The sequence below is a fragment of the Clupea harengus genome, chromosome 20 (assembly GCF_900700415.2).
Source record: "Clupea harengus chromosome 20, Ch_v2.0.2, whole genome shotgun sequence".
NCBI classification, from domain to species: domain Eukaryota; kingdom Metazoa; phylum Chordata; class Actinopteri; order Clupeiformes; family Clupeidae; genus Clupea; species Clupea harengus.
Window position 1 is genome coordinate 2,791,925 of NC_045171.1, and position 16,841 is coordinate 2,808,765.

At 45.1% G+C, this 16,841-nt stretch overlaps 1 protein-coding gene across 2 annotated transcripts in view; it reads left to right on the forward strand.

Moving 5' to 3' along the window:
* The window catches only part of tsc22d3 (TSC22 domain family, member 3), a 29,826-nt gene extending 14,366 nt beyond the window's left edge, over positions 1–15,460 (forward strand). The window contains exons 1-3 of one of the 2 annotated variants that reach the window (XM_031558092.2): positions 12,504–12,822; positions 13,462–13,513; positions 13,853–15,460. In XM_031558092.2, coding sequence (XP_031413952.1) covers positions 12,701–12,822; positions 13,462–13,513; positions 13,853–14,104 — 426 coding nt within the window. In that variant the 5' untranslated portion in view covers positions 12,504–12,700 and the 3' untranslated portion in view covers positions 14,105–15,460. Of the gene's footprint in view, positions 1–12,503; positions 12,823–13,461; positions 13,514–13,852 lie in introns of those variants that run through there. The other variant, XM_012841675.2, reaches the window with a different exon arrangement.
* Positions 15,461–16,841: the final 1,381 nt, after the last annotated feature.

Genomic DNA, 16,841 nt, shown 5'->3' on the forward strand with positions numbered 1-16,841 from the left:
TTGACAGAGAAAAGGCCTCCGCTTGGTACCACAGCCAGTGCTTTAACCTGTGTCCATGACAGATCTTCCACCTTCCATGGCTATGTAATACCAGTACGTAAGTCCTGTGCTCACACAAACGTTTCATTGTTCTTTTTTTTTTTAGGTTGCCCTCAGTTCAGGGTAGTTCACTTTCACTCTGGTATGTGTGTGTGTTTCTTACCTGTACACCAAACTGAAACTCAAAAACTGAGGAGAGTGAATATATTTTTTTGGTTCAGACTTGGATGTACGGAGGGTAAATAGGGTGAAGTCATGAGTGATTACATAAGGCCAACTTAGCATTTTTTTTTCCTTTGAGAACAAGGAAGGAAAGTGACTTTCAGTGCTCTTTTCACTCAAATGTAGACATGAGCATTGCTACGCGACAAAAACATGGATAGTGTCATGCATGCTGTTTTGAATGTAATGCATGAAGAGTTCTAGTAGATATAAAGGATAAAACACACAACCAACACTTGTGTGGCACCCCCCCCCACCCATAACCGTGTGACTTAAATCCCAATCTTGCACTCTTTGTTCCCTCATGTATAAGTGAAGTCGTAGATAAAGTCATGAATGGGCCGTGTCCTCGTGTGCACTGAGCAGCGTTGGCTGCGGGCGGCTGCCTGCTGAGCGCTGCACAGTAACCCAAACATTCCATAGTTAGTGACTGTATGCAGAGCTGCAGGAATGCCGAGGCTCTGCCTCCCCCGACCCTCCGGGTCTGTTCAGCCCAGTGGGCTGTGTGGTGGCACTGGGCCAAGGCTTCGCCATCATTCTGGGAACCACCTCCAAGCGCTCGAATGATCCTCGAGATTGGGGGAGGCAGATAGTGTCACAGCTCGCTGGCTGCTGGTTCTGCCTACGTGGCTGAGGGCAGCCGATCAGCCGGAACCATTTTTTACAAGTCCCTTCACCTGCACAGGTTCGCGGTTGCATGAGGACACTGACGTCAATACCTGAGATTCCTCCACATTCTTTTCTGTGAGAAGTTCACTCAGGCACAAAACCGTTTCAAATCCTGTTCTTTTTGTTTTTGTTCCCCTGCACAGTACTTGGACTAGAGTTGATGGCAACGCAGAGTTCTGCACGCACACACACATGACAGGAGCGCTTGTGCCAGACCTTTCTTTATTCTCTCTATCCTTCCCTCCAGACCTTTCTTTATTCTCTCTTTCCTTCCCTCTCAATTCTAAGGTTCATTCAGAACGGAGGAGTTCAGCGTGGACTCCTCTCTCTATCTCCCAGGCAACCAAAGAGAAAGAGAGAGAGAGAGAGAGAGAGAGAGAGAGAGAGAGTGTGTGTGAAGTCTGAGCCAGGTGGTGTAAATCAGTGCTGCGTGTGAGAGGCTTACTGACAGTGTGTTGGCAGACCACTCAGGGCCCAAGCCAGGCTCAGGCTGAGTGGCCACGCATGCTGCTGCTGTTTTATGACTCCACACGCTTTCAGTCCCAATAAATGTGCTGTAAAGAATGGGAAAGTAGGGTGTACACACACACACACACGTACACACGTACACACACACGTACACACACGTACACACGCACAGACGTACACACACACACACACACACTCTGTTACTATCACCCCACCCCCTGTTTAGTTTAGCACTGAAAAAAACAAAACAAAATCGCTTTGTAACAAGCTAATGTTAGTCTGCTTATGTGAACTAACGCTGGATAGAGAAGTTAAGAGCATTTAGGATCAAATGAAGGCTATCTTTCACCAAGTATACATAATGTCAGGATGCTAATCCCTCTTTAAAGTGTCCAGTTTAGCTAAATAAGGTAGTTTCTCAACAGGTGTTGAATTACCAATGCAGATTCTTCTTTGTGGATGAGAAGTCCCATTGAACTGCTGCATGGCTTCTTCTTGGCTTTGTCTTCTTCTTTGCCCCATACGTACAGCCACGCCCACATTCAGAGATGCGTAGCCCACTGGATTTATGTAAATCATGTACTTTGTTGTCCCTCCCATCAAACATTGATATTGAAAAGTACTGATATTGAAAAAAGACCTGCACTCAAAAAGGCTGACTTGAAGAAATAGAGAAAAGATTGTCATTGAAAAAGCACATCCGAATAAACAAAACATCATCAAAACATCTTTTTAGTGCCCAAAGTTAATTTGAAGTGTTGAAGTGTTTCAATGCCAAGGTTTAATTTTTCGGTTTATTTATTTATTTGATCAATGCCAACCTTAGAGTCTCTGCTTGAGCTCCACATGTTTCCCATCCCCAGAGCCAGGGGGGAGTTCCAAGAACCTGGTTTAGTCTCAAACCTGCCATTCTCCTAGCCAAACAAACCTGTAGAGAATCTTCTATTAGGAGGTCTACCACTTACTCAGACTAAACTTTGCCGCGTTTGAACCAACTGAACAACTCAGGACAAACAACAGGCTAGAGGACCATGAACAGCAATTAGTTGAATTTGACAAAGAGTGTATGGAATTAGAGTCGTGGACTGCACCTTTCACATTACAAAATATTAAAGGTCCTGTGTCTTATTTCAGTTTCTACACTGGACTCTAATGGCATGTCAAATCCACTGAAGTAGTTACAATAAGTAATATTACTGCTTGTAGAACATGGCAACATATTTATCACAATAGTCTTCATAATTATCACAATTCTTCCTTTGATTTACAGGATCCTAAATGACAATTCTAAAATACAATGAGTAAATCCATTTAGGATCTTAAGCAATGAAACATATTATTTTTAAACTAAATGCAAACATGATAACCATGCTGCATGTGGAAAGTAGATCACTTCTGACAACCAGATCTGATGTGGTGCTCTGGGTGGATGGATGGGGATGTGTTGATCTGATGTGGTGCTCTGGATGGATGGATGGGGATGTGTTGATCTGATCTGGTGCTCTGGATGGATGGATGGGGATGTGTTGATCTGATGTGGTGCTCTGGGTGGATGGATGGGGATGTGTTGATCTGATGTGGTGCTCTGGGTGGATGGATGGGGATGTGTTGATCTGATGTGGTGCTCTGGGTGGATGGATGGGGATGTGTTGATCTGATGTGGTGCTCTGGATGGATGGATGGGGATGTGTTGCATAAGCCTGTGTTTCTACGCTGCTTTTGTTGTGCCTCAAAGAACACTTACATTTGCAGATTGAAATGATTTCAACAGAGATTCCTGGTTCAATATCCTGTTTCATATCTGCACTTAATAAGGCAGTTATGAAAGAATTATTGATGAGTCATATTTTGCAATCCCTCAACCTGAAATTCAATATCCTTAGTTACCCTCAGCTTTCAAAATCATGCACTGACACAATAAACATCCTCATCGTTTGTGTCTCAGATGCTACAAACCATGGTAAACCACCCCCCCCACCACCACACACATACACACACACACACAACTTTCTAATTATGGCTATCACACTATCTGAGTCAGAGTTAAGGAATTCATTACACAGCCGTTGTCGAGACACCAAAACAAAAATATTTAATTTCAATTTATTTCCGTTTATTTTCGAGCTCATTTTCAACGCATGTTTGTCCTTGAAGGCAGATTCAAAGTTGTTCTCAGCTGAAGTGGGAGCTCTCAGTGGCTCCCAGGCCTGTTAATGTCATGCAACCGCTCCTGACACTAATGGGCTGGTTTGAAACATGAGACGCCAGGCCTCTTGTTCTTGGATGGCGCTGCCCGCTCGGGTCCCGTCTGGTGCCAGCCGGCCGGTGTCAGAGCGGATGCGCCACGGTGCGCTCTGACATCAGCACCGCGACGTCCCACTGGCTCCTGGCACAGCCGCCCCGCGGATCGTGCCAAGCCACAGCCCTCGTCCGGGCCATCCTGCCCAGGAGCATTAACGTCAGCGAAGGTGTGGTCCCTGTGATGTTCCAGACCTCCGCCATGGGGTGTCCTCCTGAAGCCCCTTTAATCAACGTGCGTCATTCAACCACTGCACTCAGACTAAATATATCAAAGTCATCATGATTACAATATGGCTTATCAAAAGACAGAGGTCATCCTCTGTGGTGGGAAGGATAGGAGAAGAGGAAGCCAGTGTGGTGTGTCGTATCAGGGCCCTGCATGTTTCATGGGACAGGTTGGGAAAGCTGGGAAAATGGAGGGAAAGGCTTTCTCCAGGCTTCTTTGATGCATACTGGATGACTTATATAACCCCACCACAACAGACAGACAGACAGACACAGACAGACACAGACAGACACAGACAGACAGACACAGACAGACAGACAGACAGACAGACAGACAGACAGACAGACAGACAGACAGACACAGACAGACACAGACAGACAGACAGACAGACAGACAGACACAGACAGACAGACACAGACAGACAGACAGACAGACAGACAGACAGACACACACAGACAGACACAGACAGACAGACAGACACAGACAGACACAGACAGACAGACAGACAGACAGACAGACACAGACAGACAGACAGACAGACAGACACAGACAGACAGACACAGACAGACAGACAGACACAGACAGACACAGACAGACAGACAGACAGACACAGACAGACACAGACAGACAGACACAGACAGACAGACACAGACAGACACAGACAGACAGACACAGACAGACAGACAGACAGGCAGACACACACAGACAGACACAGACAGACACAGACAGACACACACAGACAGACAGACAGACACACACAGACAGACACAGACAGACAGACAGACACAGACAGACACAGACAGACAGACACAGACAGACACAGACAGACAGACAGACAGACACAGACAGACAGACAGGCAGGGCCAGTTTCTCGGGGGAACTGTGCTTTGAGTGCCCCCATTCCTGCAAACCAGCGGGAGGCCAGTTGTGTAACGTGACGGCATCGATCAGACCGGCCCATGGCTCAGCCGCGCGGGAGTAACGTGCCCTGACAGTTCTGGGCTCAGCTGAAAACAATACATCATTAATTAGGTTTTTTTTCTCTCCTCACGAGGCTTGACCTCTGCCTCGGCCACATCTGGAGTGACCCGACCTCGCGCCGGCACGGCAGGGAATGGTTAAGTCGGAGGGTACATGCTGTACTCTGCTCGCTGATCTGGAGCCTGTTTCAGTGTTTCTCATGTGCTTTACAGTAACAACACACACACACACACACACACACACACACACACACACACACACACACACACACACACACACACACACACACACAATCACACAATCACACAATCACACACACACACACACACACGCACACACACACACACACACACACACACACACACAATCAGACTGTTCTGCAGCTTCTCCCTCTCGTGTGCCACTTAAAATGTGGCAATGTTTAGCATGCAACTCGCAAATGCCATAAAATGACCACTCTTGACTTCATAGAGCCAGCGCTGGCTGATCAGGGAACCTCCTTGTTAAGGCTGCAAATGGATGGCTGAGGATTGAATCAATCTGGTCCCACACCCAGCCGAGCGCTGAACAGGGAGACTAATCGGATTTACGAAGGTTGTTGTGATCATTTGTAGCTGGGCTCCAGTTCAGTGGTTGAAATGAACTGCTGTGCTGGAGAGAAGCCCTGTGCTCTCCCAAGGAAACAGACAAGGCCCACATGGTGGCCTTAGCCCTGTCGGCATACATTCCTATAGGAGAGTTGGGAGGTTAGTTAGAAGGCGATGAGGCTGTGTTTGGTATGTGTGGTGATATTGGATTGCTCCACACGTTTGCTGACTAAACAGCTGACGCCTACAGATGGCCTCTGACTCCCGCAGCCTCTGTCTGCCAGGTCACCTGGAGGTGAAGAGCGCTTCTCCGCCACAGTGGTCAGTTTGCCCCATGCCCAGAGTCTCCCCTGGCAGGGCTCAGACAGTGATGAGCAGGGGTGTGTGTGTGAGCCGTGATGGGCAGGGGTGTGTGTGAGCGAGCCGTGATGGGCAGGGGTGTGTGTGAGCGAGCCGTGATGGTCAGGGGTGTGTGTGTGAGCCGTGATGGTCAGGGGTGTGTGTGAGCCGTGATGGTCAGGGGTGTGTGTGTGAGCCGTGATGGGCAGGGGTGTGTGTGAGCGCTCAGACAGTGATGGGCAGGGGTGTGTGTGTGAGCCGTGATGGGCAGGGGTGTGTGTGTGAGCCGTGATGGTCAGGGGTGTGTGTGAGCCGGCAGAGGGGAAGGAAAGCGCCAGGGCAATGTGAACAGGAAGAAGGGCGAAGCACGTGCGACTGAGCGAGACAGAGAAGTCCCCGTCTGTTTGATGCCACATTCTTCCTGATGTGCGAGCAGTCTGGGGTGGGTGGGTGGGGGTTGGGCGGTACGTGCAGTAGACATACACCTTTCAGCTGGGAGCACATCTTGTTCCTGTACTGAAGGCAGCCTCCCCCCAAGCTGCATTCCCTTATTTGGAGGAGGCATGGAAAATGTATGGCTTTGACCTCGCAGCCGCTTCTTCTGGGTCTAGGGTTCCGTAACTAAATCCCCCACAAAGCGTGCTTCCTCAAGGAGAGTCGAATGTCACGCTCCTGGCCGAAAGATGATGGATAGACACTTTGCGTGTTACAGTCATCTGCGGGCCATTATGTTGCGTGTTCCTTGTCGAATGTACAAAATGCTTAATTACGCAAAAAGATTTTCGCACAATTTGTCCTCTGCAGCAAACCAAAACATTGACACAGGCCAACATAACAACAGAGCTAATCCAGGCTCAGTCCGTGCGATAAGGAGGAGGCCGGAGGGGCCTGCTGTGTACCACTGTGTGGGCCTCAGCTGAATGTTCTGCATGCTTTCAGCTCTGACAGAAGGAGCCAATGATCCATCCTGGTCAGTGAACCCAAGAGCAGAAGGTTGACGTTGCACAGATCTGCACTCACATCCCGTTGAAAAGACCGCAAGATCTTGTGCCGCTCCCGGACCATTTGAACGGTGTGTAAACCTCAGAAGTGTTTTCAGTGCAAACAAGGGCAGGCGTTCATGCGCGGAAGAGCTCACTGGAGTTGCTTTGACAGGTGGGGTGGCCTCCTGTAACACCATGGTTCTGAAGAGGGTGTTAAAATGGGAACACATGGAAGGGTAGGCTAGTGTATTTGGGGAACCCGAGGGAAATACCAGGAATCCACACTGAGACTCTTTTCTAGCAACACAAAAGTCAAACAAAGGTTTAAAACTGATCCTAATTTTACATTTGACAAAATGCTCTCGGCAGCCGGTTAAAGCATTTAATAAATACAGGCTCTGAGAAAAACTCAATACTGTCATTATAAAACATTATATTCAAGTATTCGTATACAGTATGAATCAGACATTTCAGTGTGAGATTACGTTTTTTTTCAGCTTGTTCCCGCTCCTACTGGAACGGTACATTGTGGCTTATGCTTCATTTGGCCGAGGTGGATTGAGACTCTCTGGAGCATAACTAATGCGAGGCAATGCACAGAATGTTCTCCGTCCTCCTGAGCCCGTGGTGCATGCTATAGAAAGTGGGTTAGTTGTGTAAGCTGGGGGGCCTGATTCTCTGCTCCAGCCTGGCGTTGGGAAGGAGTCAGCCAGCAAGAGAACTTACAGTTGGGTGTTGCTGGCTGCTGTCTGAGTGCCAGAGCAGGGCTCCGCAGCACGGGGGCCACTCCTGGAGCCTTGTGGACACACACACACACACATAGAAACACACACCTGGCCAAATAACGGCCGTTTTGTAACTATTCAAATACAGCCCCTTACATAAGTGTCTCCCTGGTGCCATCAGATAGCAGAAGCAGTGGCGGCGGCATGATTGGTGCGCACAGTCATATTTGCTTGGGCAACTGTGGAACTCCATGAAAGCCGTGGCGTGGGTGCCGAGGCGGAATAATGAGCCTGTTTTTCTCAGCTCATTTCGCTCATGACAATGCATGCAGTCGTTAACCCGCCCGACACGCAAGACGAACATGCATTAGCGATGTGCAGCGCGCTTTTATGACCTCCTCAGCTTCCACCGACACTTTCTTTCTCGCCCCCTTACTCTCATGTCTATGTATTTGTGACCTTTACAGCACATCTAAGGGCAGGGCTGGAGATAGATGCCTTTCTGAATCTCCATAAAACCATGTATCCATGACAACAGTGAGAGATAAGTGTGGGTGGCCGCACGGCAATCCACTCTAGCAGTGGTGGTGAGGAGTTGGGAAGGTTTGCACTGGGCACACGGCAGTGGCGTGTCAAAAACCATACAGACGATAGATTTTTCTTGAAGTTTGGATTCAGTTTAAACCAAGTATTTATTTCAGTCAGGGTGAATCAAAGTGATTTCAATTAGATTAAAATCCTACACAGTTTTTTTATAAACACAAACTATTAATGTAATAGTTTTGAGTAATCCCTTGACATATCCAAACTGGTCGCTCATATTTAAAACACTGGAAAATATTGTTAATAATTCAGGAATTATATGGCCCACTCATAACCTCAGTTATGTAATTGGCATGTTATACACTCTGCAAGTAGATAGCATACAACACAAATTCTATCCACACAGATGAATTCATTTTTGTGTACCTTCAACAAAGAAACTTGACATTTGATGCCATTGTTTAGGTGGGTGTTGTAACATGCACAGCCGTAATGATAGACGAAACCGCATGATAGAAAGAGATGATTTATGGGATCTGTGAGATAGGCACGGCGATGGCTCCGTTAAAGAGCAAGAACATTCAAACTGGGTGTGCTGGACACATTCCAGACAGTCGCACAAAGGACGTCAACAATGCCTTGCCTGACACATTGCAATAACAACAATTTATGAGGGAGATATCTTGTTACATCATGACAACAAACAGGGTTAATTACTCCATTTCACAACAGTCTCTATCGCTGATTCAGTGATGCAAGTGCCATTCTGTGCCAGGGAGAAAGAGAGAAAGAGAGAGAGAGAGTTAGAGAGATAGAGAGAGAGAGAGAGAGAGAGAGAAAGAGAGCGAGTGTCACAGTTCACAGTTCAACTGACCTCCCCACCCTTCCTCACACTTAGGGTGCTTGGTGGCAAGCTACCCGAGCTCTCACATTACCCAGAATTGAAACCACTGCGAGAGCCATGAGCTACCCGCCCCCGTACTCCCCGAGCCTCTTCAAGAGGAGAGATCGGCGGTAAGTGAGACTGCGGTCAATTCTTCATAGTGTGTCATTAGCAATGACAGCTGGAGGTGATGGATTGGTGTGGAGGGTGAGAAAATCAGTAGCAGTTTAGCTACTGATGACGGGGTAAATAACGTGTAAGAGGATATTATATGGTTGGGGCACATTCTACAAAATGGTCACTTTCTTTGGTGGTGGTTTATCATTAACTTAGATAGCCATCAATTCATGGATTATGTTCAAAAATAATTGTAAAATTGCATTTGATTAGTTACAGTTTTTGAACACATAATGAACCATTCAGAGAGGTAAAACTTTAAAGAGAGACAGAAGAGAAAGTCAATGTGTGTGTCGTTTAATATACACTATATCACATGGACAGGACAGAAAGGGAAATTCAATGTAAAAAAATAATACAGAGCCCAAGCATTTTGTGATTAACATTAAAAATGAAAATGTTCTATGTTGTAAATAAACCAGTAGCACTGAACCATTCCTATGGGAGTACTGGGACTGGGGAGATGTTTTGATACTGTACCTGTGCTTTAACGGTTGAACAAAACAAAAGAGTTTCGTCCACAAGGTGATGTTTGTCCGAGTCATTGTGCTGGAGACATCTCCACTTGTCTCCATGATCCAGAGCGAGGCTCAGAGTGGCACTGTGTCTCACTGTCTCATTGTGTCTCATTGTGTCTCACTGTGTCTCACGGTCACTGTCTCTTTGTCCTCCTCCTGTCTCTGTTGATCTCGCAGCTAAATGCTTCTGTTCATGTTTCAGACTTGGATTGTGGGGAAAACATAATACGTGCAAAAACAACAAGGCAAAATAAAAAAAACCCATCTAAAATGGACATACAGAAACCAACTTATTTATTATCCAAAAGAAGCGCGAGAGCCTTTGTTTACACAGTCTTTCTAGGGTTCCATTTAGCCAATACACCCTATCTCTAAACTCCAGTACATGGCCAGCCTTAAGGAGCAGCGTAAGTTGTGACTAGTTCATTCTGTTTGTCAGTATTATGGAAACCTCCGTCATGGCCACAGGCGGCTATCTCCGGATGGTGGAAATAGAATGTCGTCTGTTCACTTAACATGAAGTATAGAGACGGAGAGCAGCACTGCCATCCTCACTGCTCTTGTCAGTCTCACACTGGCATGTTATTCATTACTGATGATTTGTGGCTGAGCAAATTGTTTGAAGCCAGGTTAAGTGTTCACTGGTAATCATGAATATCGTATCCTACCGTATGTCCTCTGCCTCTGTGCAGCTATTAAGCTATATAGAGCAGGAATGTGACCAAGCAATGCCAATTAGTCTAGGTAGAACTCAATAGGTGTTTACAAGTCAGGGGAGCAGATGAAATCCCCAGCCCTCTCCTGCTTGAGCGTCCTCCAATTGAATCTGGCAGCTTTCCAACCCGCATGAAATGAAAAGTGACAGGTACTATTGACACTAATGCCTGTTCAATGCCTTTCTGCTAAATCTTGTTAGTGGAGATCAACTTAGAGCCCTGCCTCACAAAGTGTTCCACCGGGGTGCTTTTGTAATTAATTCTTCCTCTTTTTGAGGAGAGAAATTGTCACTCATTCGTACAGTAATGAAACAGTTGCAAGAGGGCTGCTCTTCATCTAGTGGGATGTGTCGGTTCAAAGTAATATTGATTTTTTTTTAAAGAGCTGAATCAGGAAAGCAAGATAGGCGGGAGCCATTGTGTGTGCTTCCACAGGATATAAACCAACATCTCTCACTGATGCCATGGGATAGTGAGATAGATAGCACACCTTCATTAAAATTCCTTAGTCTTGCTGATTGACTTGCTCCCTGACAAATACAAATAAAACAACAACTACAAAAGACGGTTTCAATGGACCTTAAGAGTGAGTTAACACATTGATAAACTTCCTTTGATATCTATGATCACCTTCCTTTATCAATCTATCATGCTAATTTAGCTTGTGACTCCTCCAACATGAATGGCCTCTTAACAGGCAAACAGGCAAACAGACCAATCACATTTCCATCATAAAGACCCTCACATGGGTAGCAACCTTTAGCCTCTGCTTCTGCTTGTTCACATCTAGATACCCTCAATAAAAATTACTTCACCTTTCACCCATCTTTAAACTTTAAAAAAAAAAGTTGTTATGGAACAAAAGAGAGGCCATTCGACAAGAGGCAGACCCATTTATAAATGGCCCTTCTAATAATAGCAACCCCTGTAAACATCAGCCACATATATCTAGCATATCCAGTATATTGGGGGCTGCTTTCACATTCACACTTAGTTCTGATCACAAGTGGTATTGCTAAATCTCTACAACCATGTGTTGCAGTATTTCATGAAGAGTACATCATGTTATGTTTGCCTTGGCTGACACCACTCATGAAGACGGGAGTATTGTGCACTTCTGAAGACCTGTGTGGGCAGACTCTAGGCTAAGAGCACTTGTGATTTCAAAAGATCAAAGCTGTCCCTATTCATCATTGGACTTACAATGTATACTGTATTAAGAATGACTCAATGATTTATGAAGATAAGATGCAGGAATGAGCATTTCATGTGCAATTCTACCCTCTTCCTAGTGAAGTCGCACATTTCTCTGTTGATTGCTACCTGACCAATTCATCTATCACCTTATTTAATCTACTTCCTGACAACATTTTAACATTCCTCATCTGCATGACAGACCATAAGCCCATCAAAGTCTTCTTTGTTTACCAAGAACATGTCAGGGCATAGTGGTATTCCCTGCAATATGGCGGTTCGCCACTAGAGGCCGACATGTGTGTGACAAAGAAAAGGAAAAATACTGGGGAAAGGTGAATGGAAAAATACCCACGAATATTCCCACACATTTTAATGTAATACATTGTGTACAATTTGCATTGATTTTATGTTATTATTTATCTGATACATTTCCACATGTAAGTGTTTTCAGGAAACTGACATAAGTAGTTATTTTTTTCTGCAGGCTTGAATAGTTGCCCATTTCAATCTTATAAACCATTGCAAACAAACAAAATGAGTAGGTTAAGAGCAGGGTAACATTTGGGTCAAATAGGTCAAGGTAGTAGAAAAAATGACTTATTTGCATAGCACAGCCTACTTGTGAGAATTGACAGTAGATACTTCATTGTAAATGAATGACACTGTGTGAATGACATAACTGCGTTATGCGATTCGATAGTATTAAAATAACACACAAATGTAATCAACCGTTATGTTGTTTTGTTTGTTTATACATATTTATGGTGTAAGTTTGTGTGTGTTTTGGTTGGCGTGCCGGGTCAATTTAAGCTTAGAGCTCTCCTCGAGTTCAGGGAGGGGGCAGGTGGAAAATGTATGCCAGCAGTCTCATTAACATAAAATATGCAGGCGTCATGTGACGTCAGGGCACAGCTTATTATATTACCCTCACGGCAGCCGAAATAGAATCATTCTCTGACTGCGTTTCCCTGAAGCCGTATCGTAGGCTCTGACCACTATCTACTACTACTTCTAGCTGCCTTAAGTGCTTCGTAGTACGAACATATTATTAATTTTATCTACAGAGAGACTACATTAAATCGCAAACGTGGCGAGAAGTATTATTCAAACGGGTCTTGTCCTGAATATGAGTACGGAGATGCTCAAAACACCAATGGAAGTGGCGGTGTACCAGCTACATAACTTTTCGATTTCCTTCTTTTCCTCGTTATTGGGGGGAGATGTTGTATCTGTCAAACTTGACAACAGGTAAACAAACGGGCTTGTTTATACAATCTTTATACAAACGTTGGTTGAATAATGAAATCTGAGAGAAATTTTGTAAATTATTATTTGTTGTGTTAAACTGAGCGTAATTTGATGCATGTAAGGCAGTGCTACACGACAGCGTAATGCCTTTTTATTCAAAAGTTTAAGATTAACGCTGGATGGAATTTTTTTATCTGTAGAATTGGACTGTTTGTTTTTCATTGTTCGTCTTGGTAGTTCACATAGCTAACGTTAGCTAAGTGAGCTAAGTACACAGTGGGCTAACTACCTCAACCGTTTATCAAGTAGATCGCTGTTACGTACTAAATTATCCTTTAAATCTTGATAACCGGTACAGGTCCTCTGCGATAAAGTAGTGTTTCATGTATTCATTACCCTACCAATCAGTAATTATATGTGATGACATGGCAGTGTTATGAACGAAGATCCCAATGGCATACAGCTGCAAATAGATTTACTGTACATGGCATGCAAAGGGTCGTTTGGGTTTATTATTAATCCTTATAGGTCCTCTGTGTCTCAGTTTTTGTATTCCGGCATTGAGTGGCAGAAAGCATTAACGCTGTTCAAACTAATGTGATGCAGAAACTCATGTGTTCTTGTTCTTTTTTCTTACAGTGCCTCAGGTGCTAGCGTTGTGGCAATTGACAACAAGATTGAACAAGCAATGGTAAGCCTCTACTCACTCCTCTGCAGAATTTGGCAAAAACAACGTATTCAAGTTAACTTTGTTTGCTCAAAGTTTTTTTTGCCATCCGCCCTGCTTGTGGCTCTGATGGGCAAACTCGTGTTTGTAAGTGATATCTGCCATAGCATACAGTAGACAGTCATGGTGCAGACCCTTGCTTGTCAACATGCATAGCTAAGAAGAACGTTGGATCACGTGTACCGGCAGTAGTGACATGGCAGCCACTGAAAACACATGGCCTGGATGTATTTTTAAACATTATGCCATGTGCCTCCTGAAGTTCACCGAAATGTAACCACTGTTCTTTGCATGTCTTTTCAGGATCTTGTAAAGAACCACTTGATGTACGCTGTTCGCGAGGAGGTGGAGATACTCAAAGAGCAGATCAAAGAGCTGGCGGAGAAGAACAACCAGCTCGAGCGTGAAAACAGCCTACTGAAGAACCTGGCCAGCCCAGAGCAGCTGGAGAAGTTCCAGTCACGGCTGCCCACGGACGCCCTGCCTCCCCTGGACCTCCAGGAGGGGAATAACCCAGAGCCCATGGCCCAATACATCACAGGCTCTGCTGTGTAAGTGGCTCTGTCTAGGGGCGGGCCGAGCCACTGCCTCATCTGAAATGGACCTCCAGTTGTATGGTCGTGCAACTTCACAACATGAAGATGGTTATACAGATGAAACCTGACACGAAAGCATAAAGAGACCACGTTCCAGTCGGCATAACCTGTTCTGTAATATCCGACAATCTTATCGGACTAAGGCAGACAAGAGAGCGAGTTCTCTCGATGCCTATGGTTACATTGGGACATCCAGAGACACCCCCCCGCACCTCCTCCCTCCCCATGTTTGCTACCCTCTGAAGGAGGTTTGTGTGTGTGTGTGTGTGGGGGGGGGGGATGCCCAGCTTTGCCTTTCTCCCTCGCTCTGATGAAGACGAGCAGAGGGGGGGTGTGTGTGTGTGTGACGGGGCTGGCCCAGTGATCCAGAGATCTGTGCCTGCGGATGCCGCCGTGACACCGTCCATGGCCCTCGCCAAGTCAAGGACACGGACACCTCCAGAGACGTCCCTCCCGCCTCTCCAGAGCCCCACGTGGAGGTTTTGTCCGGTCCTGATGCAAGCAAGTTTTTTGGGGGGATTTCAGACTGCCTACCCACATCCTTCACACCTTGAATGACAAGTTTGTTACTAAAATCAAGGACATGAGATGCTGTTGATGAGGACTGGAGAGTGTCAAGCAGGAGCACTGTTCCAATCAGTGCCTCACTCAGCCGTTGTTTTTATCATCATAACCGTTCGCAAACATTTGCTTGTATTCTGTGCAGTTGGGGCTTGCTGCTTATGGGGGAAAATACTGCATTGTTTTGTTTTGTTGTTTTGATGAAACTGAACAAAATTCACTTTATCATTAATAATTGATGTAAAGCTACGATTCAATGGAGATAGAACATCTGTATACATTTGCTTAATTCTGTAAATTAGTGCATTTTGTGTAAAGTGAAGTGTTTATTTGAAATTGCAGAGTTGGAGCTAAACAGCTGATGGCTGTTGCTGAAAATGCACTCCCACAACGACTTGCCAGACATTTGTGTTCTATTGACTACATGCCAACTTGTTCCTGGCACGACGTGTGTATATGTTTGTATGTATGTATGTGTGCGTTGGTGTGTGAGTGCGTGTGTAAACGAGTGTATAGGTTGCGTGAAGAAAACCATGTTTTTTCCAAATGGATCTTGCGTTTTCTAACTACCAAAGACTTGCCTCATACTCACAAGCCAACCAGGACCATGTGTTACTTACACAGGGAGAAGTTTGGGAAAAAATAGAAAGAGAACGTTGGGTTTTGTTGCTCTATTGTGTCCAGTGGGGGGATGGTGTTAACAATGATGTATGGATACAAAATGCACACTGCAATAAACCTTATGTTTACACTAGTTCTTCATCCTCTTGTTGTTATTTACTAGACTTATGTTTACACTAGTTCTTCATCCTCTCTTGTTGTTATTCACTAGACTTATGTTTACACTAGTTCTTCATCCTCTCTTGTTGTTATTTACTAGACTTATGTTTACACTAGTTCTTCATCCTCTCTTGTTGTTGTTCACTAGACTTATGTTTACACTAGTTCGTCCTCTCTTGTTGTTATTCACTAGACTTGTTGGATCATTCATTCATGGGAACTAAGTATTGTCTGCACTAGTCAAAGTAGTGACTTCTATATTAATGAAGCTTAATAAGACTACCTATAGCTGACCCAGTGCTTTACAGTCGTCTGGTAACTTTTATAGATAATCATTTTTGGCATAATTCTAGTCAAGAAGGCCTGTCTCAGTAGATTGCCTGTAGTGTGAAAAGGTTTAGTGTTGGATCACTGGTACATATACAGGTTCCTCCTGATCTTAGTCTGCTATGCCGCTATGATATTTTTAGTCCGTTGTCCATCCAGCTATCAAATTATTGGTGGAAGTGTGAGTTCTGAGAACATTCCAGATGAGCTTGCTGTGACATGCACACCATTCTCAGAATGTGAGCTCCTTGAATGATGATAGGTGATTCGGGTTTCTTCTCAGGTGCCACGGAGCTTTGTACCTAAGATCAGTTCCCCAATTTCTATTCATACCCCGGTCCGTTGGGTGTAAGTCTGTTGCCGAGAGCTCAGTAAGAAAGTCAGTTTTCCCAGCGCCTGGCAACGGGCTTGTGGTGAAGTGAATAGGATCAACGGCATGAGAGCTTTCTTTCGAGGCGACGGCTCCTCCGTGCTGTGGCGGCCAGCTTGAAATCTGAGCTGCCCTGGGTTTCCTACCCACACCCTTGAGTGAGACGGGAAAACCTAAGTCAGCAGCACCAGTGCGCCATGTTAGGTAGTGCGAGTAAACAGAGTATCTGTTCACTCCTTGTGGTTTGTCTAGCCTTGTTGTTCTTTTCCTCAACTAGCCTTTCCCACCATGCTCAGTGCTTGTGCAATGTTTTATTATGCATATGAGGATCAGCCTGTGAATGTGGTCTACCTCACAGAAAGCACCAGGGATAGGGTTTGACATCATGAAGCCATTACCTTTTCCAATGTTTACGTTTAGTTGAGAGTTTGGTGTTGTGCTATTCAATGTATCTACTAGAATTAGTTCAGTGTTGTGCTATTTAGTGTATCTTATATGAGTTAGTTCAGTGCTGTACTATTCAGTGTATTTAATACTGCCTGATTACAGGGATACAATGCTGAAGCGCAAATAGAAGGTTTCATTTCCGTGCCATATAAGTCTGTGTGGCCTGTCTTGAATGCAATGTACACCAATACTGTAGTAGTTAGAGGGATGA